At 33.8% G+C, this 20,836-nt stretch overlaps 3 protein-coding genes across 7 annotated transcripts; 2 read left to right on the plus strand and 1 right to left on the minus strand.

Annotated features, from left to right (window-relative positions):
- The first annotated feature begins 1,429 nt into the window (after positions 1-1,429).
- Positions 1,430-7,974, plus strand: LOC133678535 (26S proteasome non-ATPase regulatory subunit 6 homolog). Of its 4 annotated transcripts, none has more exons than XM_062100874.1 (9): positions 1,430-1,692; positions 1,780-1,894; positions 5,396-5,486; positions 5,591-5,736; positions 5,841-6,060; positions 6,148-6,256; positions 6,460-6,628; positions 6,723-6,902; positions 7,658-7,974. In XM_062100874.1, exons 1-8 carry the CDS (start codon positions 1,557-1,559, stop codon positions 6,895-6,897), a joined length of 1,161 nt encoding a protein of 386 aa, XP_061956858.1. In that variant the 5' UTR covers positions 1,430-1,556; the 3' UTR covers positions 6,898-6,902; positions 7,658-7,974. The 4 variants fall into 4 exon arrangements, with proteins under 4 accessions (XP_061956858.1, XP_061956859.1, XP_061956861.1 ...); XM_062100875.1 differs by having other exon boundaries at positions 7,672-7,974; XM_062100877.1 differs by lacking the exon at positions 7,658-7,974 and adding an exon at positions 7,132-7,284.
- A 953-nt stretch (positions 7,975-8,927) lies between these two features.
- LOC133678534 (uncharacterized) lies at positions 8,928-15,630 on the plus strand. Of its 2 annotated transcripts, none has more exons than XM_062100872.1 (12): positions 8,928-9,518; positions 9,635-9,763; positions 10,237-10,431; positions 10,668-10,715; positions 10,787-10,915; positions 12,170-12,294; positions 13,036-13,146; positions 13,342-13,450; positions 13,698-13,816; positions 14,194-14,347; positions 14,979-15,123; positions 15,334-15,630. In XM_062100872.1, exons 1-12 carry the CDS (start codon positions 9,402-9,404, stop codon positions 15,381-15,383), a joined length of 1,431 nt encoding a protein of 476 aa, XP_061956856.1. In that variant the 5' UTR covers positions 8,928-9,401; the 3' UTR covers positions 15,384-15,630. The 2 variants fall into 2 exon arrangements, with proteins under 2 accessions (XP_061956856.1, XP_061956855.1); XM_062100871.1 differs by having other exon boundaries at positions 8,942-9,518; positions 15,328-15,630.
- A 1,521-nt stretch (positions 15,631-17,151) lies between these two features.
- Positions 17,152-20,307, minus strand: LOC133678093 (nucleoside diphosphate kinase 2, chloroplastic). Its single transcript, XM_062100287.1, has 7 exons — positions 19,975-20,307; positions 19,689-19,745; positions 19,328-19,414; positions 18,685-18,765; positions 18,494-18,606; positions 18,327-18,376; positions 17,152-17,449 (listed from the first exon to the last, which is right to left on the minus strand). The coding sequence occupies exons 1-7, from the start codon at positions 20,236-20,238 to the stop codon at positions 17,382-17,384; spliced, it is 720 nt and encodes a 239-aa protein (XP_061956271.1). The 5' UTR covers positions 20,239-20,307; the 3' UTR covers positions 17,152-17,381.
- Between the last annotated feature and the right edge of the window lie 529 nt (positions 20,308-20,836).

A 20,836-nucleotide genomic window follows, 5' to 3' on the forward strand; every position in this document is an offset into this window, starting at 1 on the left:
TTTGATTATATGATTATTTATGTTGTGTTTGATAATTGGGTGTTTTGTTGATGTTGAGATAATTTTAGGCTTTTAGTGATGCTATTATATGTGTTTTTATACAATTAATGTTATTTATAAAATTGATTAGATTTGAATTAGAGAAATCAAGGTTTAAATTGATTTCTGGGTTACTTGTTGTATTTAATACTATTGTTGATTTGAGATAAATTTAGTTTTAATTGATGTAATTAGATAAATTTTTAATTAGTTGATATTATTAATAAAGTTATGGTTGATATCATGACAATACTTCAAAACTCAATTAAGGACAAACTAAAAATAATTATTTTTAAAAAGGGATGAAAAATAAACTTAAGTTAACATGTTAAATCCGTAACTTGATCATGAGACCAGGATAATTTCATACAAAAAAATTGAATAAAATAATAAAAGTCAACTCTCAAGCAAACTAAATAATGAAATGTGAAAATGAACAAAAATAAATTTGAAAAAATAAAGAAAAAATATCGAGTGAACCCAAGTTTAATCGACTACCTCACAATCTGAAATATAAGATTAAGATGAATTTTCTTGAAAAATAAAAATTTATATACTTTTTTAGAAATCAATTTTCTTTCACTAATAATTTAAAAAGAATTTAAAAATTATAGTTCTTCATAAGCTTCAATTTGAGGTTTGAAATTTAGAAAAAACAAACATAACTAATTGCTTTAAAAAAAAGAAGATTTCAACAATGTGAAAAGAGAAAATTAATTAAAAATAATGGATTTTAATTTTAATTTAAGCTCGTGTATAATTATGAAAGATAAAATAAAAATATTTGAAGAGAGATAAATTATGTTTGGACGAGAGAAAATTTATATCTATTATTTGTTTGAGTTTATGTATGTTATACATAAGTTTAATTTGATCTTTTTATTCAATTTAAAAATTTATATTATGTTAATTTAGGATGTAGGATGTAATTTTTTAAATTTGATAAATAAATTTAATTTTAACTAATCTAAAGGATAATTTTCCCTACCTTAAAATATTTATAAAGCCAGCGTCTTCTTTTCTTGTGTTATAAATTAAATTGAAATACAATCCTACCTGTAACATAGCAAAGTTATACGAAATCAAAAAACTATAAATAAAAAATATTAAAATTTAAAAGGCAGTTAAACTAATTAAGTTTTAAATTTATTTTTTAATAGTTACGAGTTTGAGCTTTCTTATATAATTAAAAGCTTATATAGTCATTGATTTTAGAGCTTATAAAACTAGCTGAGATACGCGCAAACAGATCTAAACACCCACGTTAATAATAATAATAAAAAGCAAACAAAGTGCGTTGTTCTAAGTCAACGTTTCTCTATCAGGACCATGTTAACAAGATACTCCAAGCAGCACTGAATCACATCCCTCCCTTTTATAAGAATAAGACCAAAATTCTCAATTTTATCCCTTTCTACACTCTCTCGCTTACTCCTTGCTCAAGCAAACCCCCCTCCCCTTTCGAAAAAAAATCTCAAGAAACCCATCTCGCCGAATCTCCACCGATACAATTCACAATGGAAAACCAAGAGGGAACTCAGCAACCGCATCTCGTCCTCGCTTACAAGCTGTTCCTTTTGACTCACCATGACGTCCAAGATATCGAGAAGGTCCGCTTGAAAGAGGAGGTTTTGACCGCTATCAAATCTGACGGTAATTACTTGCCGAGTTGCGACTCAGTGATCAATTGCTGTCTTAAATCTAACCAAAGTCGTCTATTTTCTTGTTTTTTCTGAGTAGATATGGTTCCTTTGTACGAAACCCTAGTGGCGGAGTCATTGCTAGAGAAAGATCAGAGTCTTTTGGATTCAGTGCGAGCTAAGAATGAAGACGAGCTTAACAAGCTCGATGAGAAGTGAGTTTTGAGCCTTTTTTTTCATTTTTTTGTTTTTAAGTTGGGCATGTTTGTTAAATAGTTTTACTAAATTATAATTTTGAATCTTAAATTTAGTAATTTACTCTGCTCTTTTTTAATTATCTGGATTAGGGTAAAATCAGTAGAGCTCATTATTAGATAGAAGTAACTGGGTAGTGCTGAACCATTGTTTATTTATCAATTAGTGTCAGTTATTTAAAATTATTCTTTAATTGAGTTGTTTATTGATGTGGAGATTGAGGTGAGGTATATTTTTGTGTGGTGCTGTTGAATATGAGTAAAAACGAGTGTAGGAAAACAAGGAATTTGAATTGTAACATGGGTGTTCTATAATTCTGCTCCTTTGTTTTAATTTTTTTTTTGTTATATAATTTTTGGGGCTTATGCAATTACTGATATCACCTGCTAGAATTGTAGATTTAGGATACATCCATAATTGAGGAGTATGTGATGTTGCTGGAAGCTGTTAGCTTAAGAAAAATAATTGGTTTTAGGTTTTTGGGTGTATTTGAGATGAAATAATGTTTTTTAAAAGGTTCTTTAGAGTGGATTGGCTGGCTTGTCATGAATGGGCTTATGATAGAGGTGTGTGAAAATGGTGGCATAAAAGACTTGGAGCATTTAGCGTAGGAGTTCTGGTGGGCGTGGGATAAAAATTTTAGAGGTTAAACAACCTCTTGTAGATACTTGGAACTTGTTGATTTGATGGGATTTGTTGGTTCGAAGTCTTATGGTTTTATTCTAATATTTACACTGGACATCTCAATTTGGGATTTAATGTTTTATAACCAACAAAGTGAAATAAACTTGATTTTGAGATTTAGAAGATGCTTTAAAGGAAGCCATATCGTGATTATGAGAGACCCTTCAGCTGTGAAGAACGTATGCCTTTTATTTTAAGAGTTTGACTTGGATTTAGACATGCTTAGCATGTACCTGATTGTATAAATAAATAAATAAAAAACAAAGAAAGAATGAAATGATCAAGCAGAATAATAAATAAAAATTAAATGGTCTTGATTTTGGGATCTAAAAAATCATTTTGAGGGAGGCATGGCTATGTGTTACTCCTAGAAGATTGATTTAGTCAAACAATGCCAAATCAGATATATGCTGGTTTTGCAAGAGTTTTCTCACTTCTATTTCACCCTTGGCGCGGGGTTTCTAAATAAATGTACTAATGTTTTGCTTTCTTAATTGCTCAAACCAGAAGCAAGTTTTCAAACACAAATGCTCTCTTTTGTCTAACTGGTTTGGCAGCAGAATACATGTTAGTATATGCGAGGAATAAATTAGCATATGCAAGGAATGAACATGTCATGGTTAAGATGCTAGCCTGGGGATGACAAATTCAACTATTATTCAAATTCAACTATAACTCTGACCTCATTAGACTGGGCTTTATATTGGTGGATTTTTTTTATTAATTAGAAATACATTGGAGCAATTGAATAAACACTTAAAGTTGTTTTTTGTCGTGACTGTTTATCTAAATTTTCCTTTTTGTGCCAGCTAATTTAGATTTTAGTCCCTAATTTGACTGTTAATGGTTGTGGAGTTTAAAATGAAGCATGCTCTTGTCTGAAGATGATGAATATGAGCAGAAATGTATATGGGAGAACATATAATTTAAGAAATTGTAATGTGTTTCTCATAATTAACCCTCTTTGTATTATGTATTCATAATTTTTGTTTCACACAACATCTATCTCCTGCTACAGTTTATTCTTAATCAAGCATGAACTCGCAATTGAGGAGAACATAAATGCTACTTTTAACTTGGTGAGCTTAAGAAGAGTTATCGAGTCTAAATTTGGTGGGTTCATTGGGATGTAATTATATTGTTTTTAAAAGCATGGTTTGAAATGGATTGGTGACTGATGATGGATGGGTCTATGAAAGTGAGGAGCGGATACAGAAGCTTAAAAGGATTTGAAGTCTATTGTAAGCAAATCTGCTGAGGGATGAAAATCTATTTAGTGAAACTGAAGAAATGATTGCAACTTGATGATATAATGGGATTAGTCGGTTGTTTGTGTATTTGAATATGTATATATGTGTAATTCAATTGGATTTGAACCTTTTTAGAAGTAATCACTTGATTTAGTTGTGCTTATTTTGCTTGTCTTTATGCTGAAGTAGTGTCTAGAAACCAAAGAAGGGTGAAAATAAACTTGTTTTTTAGATTTCAAAGATGCTTTCAAGGGAATGGTTAATTTGAGAGATCCTGCAGCCGTGGAGGGATGGTTTATGAGGTTCACTAGCTTGATTGTGCAAGGATATTTCCGTTTGTGATAAGAGGAAACGATGGGAAATTATATTTCTAATGTAATGCATGTATTTGAAAAATAATGGGGTGTGATTATTTGAACATAATCTGGAGATGAAGGCAGAAATGACTATAGGTGATGGCTTCCCCTTGCTCCTCCCACTGCTTTGGAGCTTATGGTTTCATGTTTTATTACTATAAGAAGTCGGTCCTGAGTTATGCCCTGGCTAAACCCTGTAAATTTTAATGCCATAACACCTTTCATTTTGTCATAGATCCTACTGAAGTGTTGGTTTGAGATTTAGAAGATGCTATTGAAGGAATCATTACTATCTGTTGTCTGTTCACTAAAAATTTTAATGCCATAATGCCTTTCAATTTGTCATAGATCCTACTGAAGTGCTGGGTTGAGATTTAGAAGATGCTATTGAAGGAATCATTACTATCTGTTGTCTGTTCACTAAAAATTTTAATGCCATAATGCCTTTCAATTTGTGAAATACAGGAAATTTCTGAAATATTTTCTTAGGCCAATGACAGTTTTCTTTTATGCTATTCCACTCTTGGCTTAGGAACTCCAAATGGAGATAGCAACACTTGCTCTTTTGATTGTTCAAATGGGAGTAAGTTTTATCTCCCAAATGTGTCTACCTCTATGGTGATCGCACATGCTTGCATTTGCAAGAAGTAAATATAGTGTGATTCAGATGTGGGACAATAAATTTAATTAGTGTCTATCATAGATTGTTTGAAATTTTAATTAAATTGTACTTCTGAGGATGTGTATGTAACTATACAACAAAGAAGCATTGTTTGAGTGTCTTACTCTCTGTCTTGGCTACGATGATTATTATGAGTTTAGTCTCTTCATGCATATTTTCTTTTTAATAAAAAATAAGATCTCAACTACCTTTCAACAAATGACTTTTTGCGAACTTGATTCTCCACCTTTTTTTTTCATGGATTGTGGATATTATTGTGAATAGATGAATAACAGCTTAAGTGTTGTTGATGGGTCTTATCATAGAAGGATTGGGATCTTTTCTGTAGAATCTAAGCTATAGAGTCTCAAAGATGGGACACCCTCATGGTTCAGATGGTCATACTGAACTACTAGCACTGTATTCTGCTTTATGCATGCTATTCAGATTCAAAAACTGCAGAGTGCCTGGTTACTTTTCTGATATGGTTCAGTTCTGGTTGTTTTATAGGATTGCTGATGCTGAAGAAAACTTAGGTGAAAGTGAAGTTCGAGAAGCTCATTTAGCTAAGTCCTTGTTCTACATTCGGATTGGTGACAAGGTGATTAACAATGACTTCCTACTTTTTTTGTAACAGTTGTTTTGTTTCATTTATTTTCTTTTTGGTGAATAACTTACCCATACACCCATCCCCTTTTGAACCAGGATAAAGCATTGGAACAAGACAAGGTGACAGAAGGCAAAACAGTTGCAGTTGGGCAAAGGATGGACTTGGTGTTCTATACTTTACAGCTTGGCTTTTTCTGCATGGATTTTGATCTCATTTCCAAGAGCATTGACAAAGCAAAGAAGTAAAGACATGAATTCTTTAATTGCATTTTTTCTTTGATTCTGCCTTGTCAAAATCATAGAAGTTGTATTTTTTTCATTACAAGTGTTTATGTCTTTATGACAGCTTGTTTGAAGAGGGAGGTGATTGGGAAAGGAAGAACCGTTTAAAGGTTTATGAAGGCTTGTATTGCTTGTCCACTAGAAATTTCAAGAAGGCAGCCGATTTATTTTTAGATTCTATTTCAACCTTCACTACATATGAACTTTTTCCATATGACACCTTCATATTTTATACTGTCCTTACAAGCATTATATCACTGGATAGAGTTTCCCTCAAGCAAAAGGTATTTAAGGTTACGATTGGGTCTTCTGTCGTATAATTCTCCTGCTGATTATGCCTCAGCGTTTCTAATTTTAATTGAATTTGGCAGGTGGTGGATGCTCCTGAGATCTTGACAGTGATCGGGAAAATCCCACATCTTTCAGAGTTTTTGAACTCTCTATATGATTGTCAATATAAATCATTTTTCTCAGCATTTGGTAAGTAGAGATATGATACACATCACAGCCTTTATAAATCTATTATATACATTTATTGTTTCTGGAACCATGTCACTCCATCTGAAAATAACTGCATCTATCATGTAGGCTTCCCCCCCCCCCCCCCCCCACATCATATGAGATAAGAGTGTCCCTTTGTAATAGAGCTAGTCTTGTTCATTTTTGTTCAATTTTATTTTCAGCTGGCCTGACCGAGCAAATTAAACTGGACCGCTATTTGCATCCACACTTCCGATATTACATGAGGGAGGTCAGAACTGTTGTCTATTCCCAGTTCTTGGAATCCTACAAGAGCGTTACCATTGAAGCAATGGCCAAGGCTTTTGGGGTGACAGTGGAGTTCATTGATCTGTGAGTGGCTGAATTTCACGCTCCGTTCTCACCAGAATTTTCGAGTTATATTACATGGAAGTTTGCATTTAATCAAACTTTTATGTGCCTGCAGGGAACTATCACGTTTCATTGCAGCAGGGAAGCTTCACTGCAAGATTGATAAGGTTGCAGGTGTTCTTGAAACCAACCGCCCTGATGCAAAGAACGCTCTCTACCAAGCAACTATCAAGCAAGGGGACTTCTTATTAAACCGGATCCAGAAGCTGTCACGTGTGATTGATCTTTGAAGTAGGTAGGCATTTGTTGTGATTCAGAAATGATTCTAAAATTCGAGAATCCCAAAGAAAGATGGGGCATAGGGATTTTATGCTGGATGTTTCCCATTTGATCAATGTGAACTAGTTGAAAGGCGTTTTATTTGTTTCTTTGCCAGAGTATTATTAAGAATCTATGCGTGCTGATGGTGTGTCTGAGTTTTTAGTTTCTGAATTGAACTCTTTTTCCGGTGCTTATTTTGTCAGTTGGGAGTTATCAATCCGTGCAGCCTGAGCTGCCTCCTTTGATAATGAACACAAGTGAAAAATTACCTCAACTGGGCATTAGTTTGACATTTATGTTTATCGCTAAGCTGTTGAGGTTATCTCGAAATATTACGGAACTGAGTTGCAAGGCCATTATATTTGTGTTATTGAAAGTTGATGGCCATTGTCATGGGAACATGATGCCATTGACGAAGACAGCTGAGTTAACTAGGATGCTTTGTGTTCTAAAGAAGTTGGCATTAGAAGTCATTGTCCAAGCACTTTTGCTTGGCGTATGAAACTAAACTTGAGGGTGGAATGAAGCTTCTTAATGAGCATGCTTTTACCTGCAAAAGGACGAATGCCAAGATCGGGAAAAATATTCATGTAGGAACACTCATATAACCTAGCTACAATAGCATGCCATTGTTTTTTGCATGCTCGATCAATCAATTTTTGTATTTTTTGTTAATATTTGAATATTTTTTTTGTTTTAAATTAATGTTCTTTTTTTTTACTGATAAAGCCTCGAATATTTAGAGTCCATGGTCGAGACTATTGAAGGCCATCTCAAGGGCGTTAAGACGAGCATGCCGTTAGCTATATTCTGAAAGCTTTTCTGAAGGACGATGGTCCCAACAGATACAATGCACTTCTCCTTTTCCTTGGGAATGATTAAAGACAAATCGAGTAACTTTTCCTGCTCCATGTGCTCTTGAAATCGTTAAAACGCATGATCTCATCACCATCATTAAGAGAATTTGGTAAGAAAATATACTTTTACCATGTGGTTGCCATCTGTTGCAATATTCACTGCTGCATTAATTCCCGTGGAGGCCTTTTTCTACAAGTATTTGCCATCTCTCTCTCTCTCTCTCTCTCTCTCTCAGTGGTGCTCGTGGTTCCTGTTATTGCCTTTGTTAGTGTATATACTTTTCGAGCCCGTTTGTTTGTTTTTTTTAAAAAAGTAATTTCTAAAAAATAAATTTTTTATTTGAAATAAATTTTATTTTATGTTTTTAAATTTTTTTAATGTGTTAATATTAAAAATAAATTTTAAAAAATAAAAAATTATTTTGATTTACTTCTAAATAAAAAATAATTTTAAAATCAACCATTATCATAATATTAAACAAGTTAAAAAATATTTATTTTTGTGGCTGATTTGATTTTAAAGTATTTTTTATTCATTTAATATATTGATATAAATTTTTAAAAAAAATATAATATATGCCATTACCAAACATGTATAATATTTTTTTAAGAACTCCATTTGATAAATATTTCAAGATTTTGCAATACCCTGCTCTTTTGATCTAGGGTAATTTTGTTACCAAAGGCGTCATGACAGGAAGGAAGCCTAATGGAACCAAATTATTAATGTATTTCTATGATGGTTACACTTGAACTAATTTTCAAGGAGGCAGTGGTACCCACACCAAATCCGAAAACCAAAACCGAGTCATATGATCATTGCACGGTTCTTAACCGGTTTAAACTTGGATGCAACGCCCGGAGCTAGTCTCAATTTATTCATAATAAACATATTTACGAGACTACTTGGAAAAAAAAAATACTCTAAAACTTAAAACAATTTTAAAAAATATGAAAATATTCTTATTAATTTCGGTAAAAATGATATGTGATTTTCTCTCTTTTTATTATGTCTATCTCTCCTCTGTGATATTTCTTAACATAAAAAACAAAGATGGTATAAACGTATTCGGTTAAATATATAGAAAATTATATCTCTAGTAAAGTTTTGAAATAATTTTTTATATTTTTAAAATTAAAAAAAAAACAGAAAAAATATTCTCTTCTCACTGTGTAACCAAATTCTAAGTTATGAGTCTAAAATATCAGAGAATTTTTCAATAAAAAACAAGGAAAGAGAGCCTCAAAAGGGTAAAAAGGAAAAGAGAAAAAGGAAAATCTTATCCAAGTGACTCAAACAAAGAAACACTGGCACTTGGCTCTTGCTTTCTTTTCAATTCACAGTGCACGAAGTCTTACAAGCCAAGCGTTATAAACACATGAAAAAAAAAAATCTCCTTCCTCTTTCCTTGGAATCACACCTCCTCCTCTCATTTTTCAGACACCTCCCATGCCAAACCATCACTCTTTGGTTCCTAAGCCACGACCTTAAACGCATTCTCTGTTCAACATAGTATTTATTATTCCTAGTATCACATCCACCTTTCGTAACTGTAACTACTTATCCCGGAAAAAAAAAATCAAACAATACATTTGAAAGACATTGTTATTACTCCATGCCTCCTCTTCTTGATTTTAAAGACATCCAAGAAAAGCTCTCTAGTCAGTTTAGACCATGGCAGCGTTCTTTTCAGTTCTGGGTTCGTGCTGCTGATATCTACACTGGCTATAAGGTAAGGCTTTTCTCATCTTTTCTTTTCTTTTTTCTTTGTTTTGATATGCGTGAATATTAATGCATGTGGATATAAGTGTGTTCATTTGCATGATTTGGTTAATGGGTTTTGTGTAGGTGTTTCAACTCAGAGTGAGTTTGGTGAAGGATGAGGAAAAGCAGGAGGCAATGTGGGAAGGACAGCATGAGTTGGCTGCTGAAAAGATTTATGCTATGTGTTCTGATCTTGGTGGGTTCTTTCTCAAGGTAATGTTCATTCTTATAACTTTACTGTGTACGGTTCTTTGATCTTGAGAGATTTTTGAAGTTGAATTATGTACTGAAAGGAGTCTAATTCCATTGAGTTTTCAACCTTTTGCTTTCTTTCTATGCAATTATCTTTTCAATTGTCTAATCATCATGTTTCTTCTTGTTTTATATTAGTTTAAAGATTTTGGTTATTTTTGGCCTAGGGGTCTGAAGGGTGTTCGTTTTTCTGCTTTAGAAATTGTATTAGGAACTGTTTGATTCCTCATCTTTTCAATCCGTTATGTTCCTCTTCATCTTTTCCTTGTTAGTAAGCTTTGTCTTTGCCCGCCCCCCCCCCCCCCTTTTTTTTTCCCCTCTTGCTGTCCATTTTGATTATTGGTTGGTAATAATGTTTTATGCTGTTTTGGTTTGAGAGAGAGCTACATTTTACTATATACCTTTTGTAATTAATTTTACTGGATTTAAATTAGATTGCCCAAATCATTGGGAAGCCTGACCTGGCTCCAGCAGCATGGGTGAGAAGGCTTGTTACTTTGTACGATAGAGCTCCAGCAACTCCATTTGATGCTGTTAAGCTTGTGCTGGAGAAAGAGTTAGGTCGAAGCATTGAGGATATTTTTGAAAGATTTGATGTGGAACCTCTTGGTTCTGCCTCAATTGCACAGGTAATGCATTTAATTTAAAATATCTGCCTGGCTAGAAGGATAGATGTTTCATGCTATACATGGTTTTATTCATAATGGAATTATCTGGAATCTTGAAATTTGCTGGTGGTAAACATTGGAATATAAGTTGCTTTCGATTATCATCTGTGGTTTTGAAGTTGAAGAGCTGGTTACTTCAGAACAGATGACAGTTTACTGCATCATGTGTATCTGACATGTTTTCCCTACCAAATTAGGTTCATCTGGCGAGATTGAAAGGTGATAAGAGTGATGTTGTTGTCAAGGTATGAATTCTTGGATGCAATCTTCTAAGCTCTGTAACGCCTGCAAAATCTTAACTTCAACTGTATTATAGGTCCAACATCCTGGAGTTCAGGATCTGATGATGACAGACATACATAACCTTCAAGCATTTGCTTTATACATGCAAAAGACAGATATCAAATTTGATCTGTTCTCTGTGACAAAAGAAATGGAGAAACAGGTGCACATTATTCTTGTATTATTATCCTTGTCGATTATGGTAGTACTTGTTTCCTCTGTGTGTTGTGGTTATTTCTTGTTCCAGTTGGTTAAATCGAAAGTTTTGGATTCAAAGTTAAGATTCTAGACTAGAAATAGTAGCATGAGGAAAAATGGTAATCGCCTCCAACGTTCCAATCAAACGTATTGAATAATAGAGAAAGTATCTAGCAAAATTAGAGTGAAATGTTTCTTGTTCAACCACAAAGCAATATTTTTATGAGCAATTAATATTAGACTATTATGTCCATGGACATATAGTTTGTTAAATTTATATTTTGTCTTTCATCTAAAAATTTAGTTTCTTAAATTCATATTTTGTGTCTTTTTACTAATTGTTTACCATTTATGTTCCCCAAAACAAAAAATCCCAAGTCATCCTAGCCCATATCAAAATATACTCGTTCTCTAGCTATCTTAGTCTTCAACTTGGTCGATAAATCATCTTCACTGTTCCTGACAACTTGTTGAAATGATATGAAAGGTTTTAATGCCAATAAACCTTTAATTACCTTTAATTTTTATGTGGTTGTTTCCACTTCTGGTTGGGACAAAGTCAGGGAAGCTTGATTTTACAGATATAGGTAATTTAGTTTTTCAATTTTCTTGTGAACCTTGCATCAGCAATTTTATTCAAACATTATGAAAATATTTCAGTCATGCGTGTAGATAAGACTTTGCCATGATTCGTAATCTAGCTAAACTGACATGATTTTTATCTATAACATCAAATCAGATATCTCATCAGACACTTGCTTTGAAACATTGGCAGCTGATGGATCCTTTTCGATAAATAATCAACAGAAAGATGGGCACAAATGTTTATGTTTCTTGCTCATAAAATCAAGGTTGGCCTTTTCCTATCCAGTGCCTAAAATTAAAGTCATTAGGAATTTGCAAAATGTTTTCTTGCTTTGAAGATTTAGTGACTAGATAATTTTACCTTTAAAATCAATCAGATTACTTCTAAAGTTTGAATAAAATTATTCATCTTTTTTAATTCCTGAATTGTGGGTTTGCATTTTAAGCAATAGACAATTGGTTTTTTCTGCTTAATATTCTTAAGTTAGAAGCTGTTTCTTAATTTGTTTGTTTTACTTTGTATATCAAGATTTGTGAATGCTACTGTTATAAAAAATTTAAACTTTGTGCTGATGGAATTTATACCTGAAAATATGAAGCGCTTACATAATTTGTTTCATCTATTTTATTCCAGATTGGATATGAATTTGACTTCACAAGGGAGGCTAATGCTATGGAAAGAATCCGGCAATTTCTGTATGAGAATAATAAAACAAGTCCGGTTTTAGTGCCAAGAGTTCTGAAGGATATGGTCAGCAGGTATGTGTGTCCTACCACATTTATTACATGCTTTGCTTCATTAGTTGCCTATATCAGGTTGCATAGAGAATATTAAAACAGTGAGATGCTTCTTTCTATTTTTTTTATTGTGGCTACTTTTATGATCAGTTCATATTTTGGACACGTGAACTATTTAGATGGTCTTCAAGTAGCAGTTGCTGAACTTCCCCCCGCTTTTTTTTTTTTTTTTTCATTTAAGAGATAGGACTGGTGGCTGTTTAGGCCAAAAGATGCCAAACTGAACGTAATCCTGATAGGCTGGAGATACTGACTAAGAACATAGAAAAACTTCCGTGCTGTGACTGGAGAAGAGAATAGATTGAACACAATGAACAGGGAGAATGGACTCATGTGTCAAAGTTAGATACCCCTTTTTTTTAAGTTGTTGGACTGGTTCATGTTGATGATAAGAAATTAGTGAGATCACATTGTTACTGATTGGCTGACAATTTTTCTATAGATATTTTCTTAAACCCAATTAGCAACACTAATATAATGATCTTGATGGTTATGCATGGGCCATTGAATATAGTTTCGCCACTTTACCTGATCATTTGTGGTGTCTTCATTCATATGTTGTACCTCTTCTTTTGTCCTAAACACATGATCAATAGGGTGCTTATTTTATGGTCTTCGTTTGCTACATTTATACTCCAATTCATTTTCCCTGTAATATCAGGCAGGAACCTTTAGATGATCAATGCCTCTCTGTTTATGTAGGAGGGCCGTTGTGATGGAGTACATGGATGGGATCCCGATTTTGAATCTTGGTGATGAAATAGCCAAAAGAGGAATAAATCCTGGTGGTAAGATTGCAGCAGCAGCAAAGCAGTAAGCCCCTTGATCATCCCAGAGAGTATGGAGTCCTTTTGCACATTTTTTTCATTTGTTTCTGGATTTTCTTTTCAAAGGGCTTCTCTCCTGAAATTATTACTTTAGCTTTCTTGAAGTCATTTTATTGTTGTGAAATTTCTCATTTTACTAGACAAAAGCGTGATCCACCTTTTAAAATTTTTGTAAGTGCAGGAACATACTTAAAAGTTTGACACTAGCATATGGACAAATGATACTGAAGAGTGGTTTCTTCCACGCAGATCCTCATCCTGGAAATATATTGATCTGTAAAGGTTCCAAGGCAAGTATGCTACTAGCATTTATTTCTTTGTGATCTGCTCTGTATTTCTTGATTTTGGCTTGTGATCTTTTAAGCTATATGCTCTTGACTCATTGTGATCATACTTGTAGTTCTCATCCAGTAGTTACCTAAAGTTGATTATGAAAGGATCTAAACAAGATGTAAACTATATGTAGAAAAACTGAATTATGTGGTTTTAATGTTCAACTATTAACCTTATCGGTATCCCCTTTTGACCTCAAGTCAGGTTGCCTTGTTAGACTATGGGCAGGTGAAGGATCTCCCAGATAAGTTGAGGCTTGGGTATGCTAATTTGGTTCTTGCTATTGCTGATGGTGACCCTATTAGAGCAGCAGAAAGCTATAGGTAATGCTCGTAATTACCATTCATTTCAATAATTATTATCAATTGTTTGTCAAGACAAGAGGAGAAACTAAGGTCAAAATTTATGTGCAACTGAGTGCATATGGGTGCGTGGATTAGTAATGGGTTCTAATGGATTGATGATGAACAGGAGATCTTATTTGATGATTGCAATGCTTGCCTAGTTGTTTTCTATATTGCATGTGTCCATTGTTGTATGCAGTTTAGTGGTTCATTTTGTGATTATTTCGGTTCACATGATCTGGGATACAGTTAAAGTCTAACAATTGCCTTTTATTTATATTTAATGTTTCAAACCATACAAATCCTAGTACTGCTATGTGCATTTTATTCATATTCTGTTGTTTATCCTGTTACAGGGAGCTTGGCATAGATACCTTAAGCAAATGCGAGAATGAAATGCAGGAATTTTTTAGGTTGGCACAAACAATGTTTGACACAAAACTCCCACCTGGAGTAGCAATGTTGCAACCTTTCTCAGAGGATTCTTCCATTAAAAAGATCTCTGTTGAGGTAAGCAGTATATAATAAAAGGTGAAACCATTAATCTATGTGGTACCATATTGGTAGTTGGATGGAATCCAAGATTTTTCACTGAAGCGCAGAAGAAAAAACTACTGCCAGTTTCATTTCCTTGTAGTTGCTTTAGGCCTTTTGTTCTGTTTGATTGTCAATAGTTTTTTAGGAATAACATGTCTGGTGCTGTTATCATTGTTTGTTCCAATAATGAACAGCATGAAGGATTATTAATTAGCATCACGAACTTGAAGAACATGACTGAAGAGTGCAATTGAACTTGGAATTGGAACTGTAGTTAATACAGCTTGCCAGGGTGGTATGGACTGGTTAACCAGTCATGATGGCCCCTTGGGTGGTTCGGTATTTTATTGGACCTTCTAAGAAAGGAATTAGGCTGTAAACAAGCTGAATTTAACTTGAACTGGTGAAATTGGTGATTCTGCTTCATTACGGGATGTCTTATCTGTATTTGATAACCAATCTTGGGAAATTAGAAAGAGATAAGGATCGGGTTTGATAATCTTGCTTGGGAAATGAGCAGCTGAATCGAGAAAATAGATGACAATCATGCTACCGCTATTTTTATCCATTATAAGATTTTTCTTATTGTGTTTTGCATGTGTAGACTTTCCCAGAGGAACTATATTCTGTTCTTCGCACCGTGCATCTTTTGAGAGGTCTCAGTGTGGGTCTTGGTATCAACTACTCATGTGCAGAACAATGGAGACCCATTGCTGAAGAAGCTTTGTATCTTGCTGGCAGATTAAAAGGTGGCTTTCTAAATCCTAGCTGAATGAGTGAACACCATATAAGGGCGTTTACAATCATGATTTAAATGGCATTTTGAATGGATCCCTTTAAGTTTCTACCACAGCATACTCTTATCTCTTTTTAAATTAACATCAGAGTTGTGCCGTACTCTTTCTTTCAGCAACTGTATCAATGCCAAACTTTCTCAATTTTTATCATTTCAGATACAGATCTCAAGACTAAGCGTCGCAGACAAATTTTCTTCAGGAGATTACTTTGAAGGGAGTGACTTAGCTATTGATGAAGTAAGCATCTGCATCCATCTGATTTCACTTACTATGGATGGTTAGGTTTTCTGATTCACTTACTAGTTACTACAATCGATCAATATAGAAATGGGATTGATATTTAGCAAATAGCATCATATGTCATTAGTTGTCATTCACAATTCCTTATATGGCACTTGTTGCCACCATGTACAATGCATAGAAATTTTATGATAACTTAATTTCATATCTGTTTTTTAATGAATGGCACATCCTTTCAGCAAAGTTATTTCCAGAAATTGCACATCTTTTAGGTAAAACCCAGTGGCTAAACATCAGTCAAACTGGCCGGCAAGGTATTCCACACCAGTGTAAACTGGGTTAAGACTCATTAGGCTCCCACTCCTGTTGCAGAATTATTTAGTTGGATCTGGACAGCACAATATTACCATGTTCTTCTTATCCAATAAATATTGGCTTGACAGTGAATTGTGTTTCCAAATTCACAATATTATCAATCTCTTTCTGTTTCCTGTATAAATCTTTCATCCAAAACTGTGAGGACGAGACACATAATTGACCACGTGGTCACGAAGTCTTCTTCTCTTCCTCTTTTGCAGCAATAACTTCACCAGACGATTGATCATCCTCGCCACGAAAACCAAATTCATTTACACGTGATTTGTCCACCGGATAAACCCACCTCTGGTATAATATGGATATCAGAAATATAAGGTCTGCAACATAAGCAAAAGTAATAATGTTAGCCGTGCCACAGACTTCAGCTTGTAATTTATAAACAACTGAGGGCACATCATGATAAAACCTGTAATAACAAATTAATTATGAAAACATATTTCAAATTCCTGCTCCATGGTGAAGGTTTTAAGCAAAAATACAGAATAAGTGAAGGGATGGAAGGGAACAGTGGCTTACCAAACATGTAAACACGTGTGATTGTGAGTGAAGAGAGAATCCATGAATACCAGCTATTGTGGCGCACGTACATTAGTGAGTGATATGACATGACCACGTGGCCAATTACATGTCCCCTCCTCATAATTTTGGGTGAAAAATTTATACAGGAGATGGTGCATGGATACTGTATCAAGATAAAATTGAGGATTTGTACGAGAAAACAATTGATATTGTGGTTATTAATCATAAAATCAATTAAAATTTTATTTTTTTTTCAACTGTGCTATCAATTTAAATATTATGGTTCTTAACGTAGAAGTAGGTTATTTCGTGTTAAAAGAAATTCAAAGTATGTTATTGTTTCAAAATTTAAAAATTACTGTGCTAATTTTAGAAAAAAGTCCCGAGAAACTGGAGCTGCATGCTTTACCATAGGCCAATAGTTGTGCAGAAGATAGATTGGCTCATTTTAGCGTCAGCATAGGTGCACGAGTGACTTAACAGAGGCGCCTAAATTTTTGTTGTGTGTTTGTTAAAGGATCAACACGGTATAGGAGAATTGGAGGTAGGTTTTCTGCTGGTTTTTGGGTCGGATGCCCCTTCTGTAACTTAGGAATCTCATCGTAAACTGAGAATTGGGTTAGCTTTTCTATTTATATCATTACAAGGCTGTCAAGAAGCAGTGGTGATAGGGGTCAAACGTTGCTAGGTGTGTTTGTTTTTGTGGTTGAAGTTTGAAAAAAATTGGTTTTCAAAAATCACTTTTTATAGGAATGTTAAAATGAAACACAGTTCAATAACAGTTTCAAAATTCCTCGCCAAAACAGCAATCAAACAAAAGATTGCAGATCTTCTGGACTGGACTGAGCAGAAACTCATGAACATCTTGTTAATGTTTAATGCGATATAGAGAAACGAACAAAAACAGAACAGTTTCCATAAGTTTTCTTACAGCAGGTTTCACTTTGTAATTCTGTTAATTGACATGAAAACATTCAGAATCCTGAAAACAATGAAGTTTGAAATAAATACAGCTGCTCAGATGATAAACACCTCAAAACTGCATGCCTCTTTAATCAAATCCACTGTAAGAGTCACTCCCGTAGCCAAGGTGCTTGAGCTGGTGTCCACTGACATAATTCACCTTCTTTAAACCAGAGTCCTGTGAGAAAGCAAGTGGTTAATTTTTTGATTGAGAGAAAAGGGCTGGGATAATTGTGAAGAATGATCAGAAAGTTTATGACATAAAAGCTTTAATCTATCACTTGAAGCATTATACTAGTGAATACTGTCACAGTTTGGAGCAACATGAACTTCTTTTTGCTGCCATCTCTTGGTTCCAATGGAGACAAAGGACTCAAAAGTTTATTGTAACAATTTAAAATGTGTCTTGAGTTCAATATGGTACAGCACAAACATGCAGGGAAACCACAATACAATGAATATTGGAATCGAGTAAGAAATAAGCCTACTGCTTATTTGTGCCAAATTACAGCCTTGTAGTTGTGACAAATGAAAGGGTGAGCAGTGAGACCGAGTTTGTGCCAAACAAACTCAAAGACCAAAGCAAGTGTCTCCTGCTTTCAGAGTGAATTTTCCATCTAAACACCTATTCTGGGTTATTTGTGAGTTTCTCCTGATGTTATTAGTATATTGTCCTTGCAAAAAGCTTGCTACATACTATTTTCATGCTATAGTTTTATGAATCCTGTAATTTTCCTTGATTGACTTGATCACTTGTGAAAAACTCAACTAGGGACCTTTCACACGCTAATTCAAAAAGTCTAAAAGCTCAACTGCATTCCAAGCTTGGCACAACTTCTAGCATAGATGGAAGAAAAGGAAAGCTTTTTTTGGCTCATGCAAACTGTATATTGTACACACAAGAGAAAGGCTATTTGAGGAATGGAATTCATTTTCATCACATATTGCATTATCTATTCAGAAAACAAGAATATATCTGTACTCGGAAAATCATTAACAACAGAATCATTTGTGCTTGATTTACATAACTAAACATAGGGCATAAGCAGTCCCACCTATTTCACGCTTTCCATTTTCAGGGCTGTCACTGCCATGAACCACATTCCTGCAGAAAGTTCACCACAGGATAAAAAAATTGCTAAGACCAGGAAAGAAATTGCAACCCAATTTTGTGAAAATGAGCACATAAAGCAACCTATCAGGAGAGTATGAAGGGCCTAACCTTCCTGTTTGAACAGCGAGATCTCCTCTTATTGTGCCTGGTTCGGCCTTAAGAGGATCCGTGGACCCTATTAGCTTACGTGCTGATGCTACAACCCCAACACCTTCCCATGCCTGGCAAAAAAACATTGTCGTCAGTATTCTAGAAAGAACTCAAAACCAGTAGAAATCTCAGATTCATAAACTTCATACCATACACACAACTGGACCAGAAGTGATGTAATCGATCAGACCAGGGAAGAAAGGCTTGGCCTTGAGATCCTTATAGTGCTCCTAATCATGCAAAATAGTAGATAAAAGAACGATAAGACATACAGTAATTTGAGGATATGAAAAGACCACACTCCAGTAACAATAAATGGACATCTAAAACACAATTACAGAACAGAGACGTGAAATTGATAAAGCAAACTTTTTTCTTGATTGATTATAAAAAAAAAAAGGAAATATTAGTAGAAAGTTTGGGTTCTATACTAGGGCATTGACAAAAGAATTTATCAACAGGAAGATAAAATACAGTTCTTTTGTGATTGATTCTCAATAACCATACAAAACAATAGCAGAAAGCTTGGAATTTTACTGTGACTTAAGGCCACTGTCCTGTAAGATTCCAAGATTTCTGTTCTTTTTCCTTTTTTTTCCTCGTTTCTGCCATCATTTTCAAAAAACAACAGAAAAACTTGCTTTACAATCACATAATCATAAACCTCAATAGTTTGCTTCAAGTAAAGCATTATAAGAGGATACAAAACAAATCTGACATTTGCAAGATATTGGATAAAGGTTTCGCCATATAAAAGAATGGAGTGAGTATCAACATTGCAAGACTACAAACCTCTGCCAATTCTTTAGGGCATTGGAAGAGCTTCAAACCAGTCAGTTTAAATCCTTTCTTCTCAAACCTCGAGATTATTTCTCCAACCTAAAGCAACCCAATCCACATAAAATAAATTCAGAATCCCAAAATCAAAACATAGTATCATTTCAACTATTACATTGCCAATATATACTCAGGTTTACACAAAATAATTCACATTTGGCTCAATCCAATAAACACTACTTTCATCTTATCCTAAACAATGAAAAACGAAGGTTCCAATCTCTAAAATTTTAATATCACTCAAACTTCCCCAGCAATCACTGCAAAAATTTAACAATAATTACAGTGCAAATAAAAAAAATAAAAAAAAGCTTACAAGGCCACGTTGAACACCATCAGGCTTGACCATAATGTAAGTCTCATCAACTTGTTCCTGGACACAAAAATTTAACAAAAAAATGTCAAAAACTCCAAATGGGATTTCGCTACAACACGTGAATAACTAGTCAAAATATCAAACACTGATCGGGGCTCTCACGAATTTCCAGAATTATTCAAAAAAACACTAAAAATTAGTTTCCTTTCTCTCTCTTCAGCTAGATAAAACAGATACTAAAACAATCTACAGCAAATTATCTGAGTTAAGAAATACAAATAAATACCATGGAAGCCACCAAATGAGGAAGAAATATGCGGGGCTTTCTAGAGTTGCGAGTTTTAGTAGCATGAGGATGCGAAGGGGAATTGTTGAAAGAGAAAAGATGGGATTTTGAATGGAATGCAGATAGGTGGGCTGTGCGTAGGTTAAGGTTATTGCGGGAAGTGAAGGATAAGGCTGTGGTGTTGGTGGTGTAAGTTGATGAAGGAAGAATGGTTGAAGAAGAGATACAAAATTTGGCTCCACCAAACACGGCTACACTCTCCATTTTCTGCCTGTCTTGCTAAAGCTAAACCCCTTTCTCCCTCCAGCCTCAAGTCTACTCTCCACACGAGTGAGCAGAGTGGACTATTGGATTTTGTCTCGGACATGGTTTTACTCAATTGCCCTTGTTCTGTATTTTATTCCATTGATTCTCTTTTGTTTGCTTTCGATGGTTTTTTACTTTCAAAAGTCTTTTTCTAAAAATATATTTTTTATTTTAAATTAATTTTTTTAATATATTTAAATTATTTTGATATATTGATATTAAAAATAAATTTTAAAAAATAAAAAAAAATATTATTTAATATATTTTCAAATAAAAAAACACTTTAAAAAATAATCGCTACAAAAATTATTAACTTTCAATAATTTCAGAGCATGATAAACCAAATTGTTTTATATGATGATAACTTAATACACTGTTCAATCATTTTCTTTAATTTATTTTAAAAATATATCTATTTTTTATGATTTTAAATAATTTTAAATAAAAATTGTTAAAAATAGTAAAAAACACATTTAAAATTTAATGCTTTTTTAATCTAGATATGCTTTTGCAAAAATAGTTACATTATATTATTAAACCTATAAGATTTCTATGG

Source organism: Populus nigra, chromosome 18 (genome assembly GCF_951802175.1).
Source record: "Populus nigra chromosome 18, ddPopNigr1.1, whole genome shotgun sequence".
Lineage (NCBI taxonomy): Eukaryota > Viridiplantae > Streptophyta > Magnoliopsida > Malpighiales > Salicaceae > Populus > Populus nigra.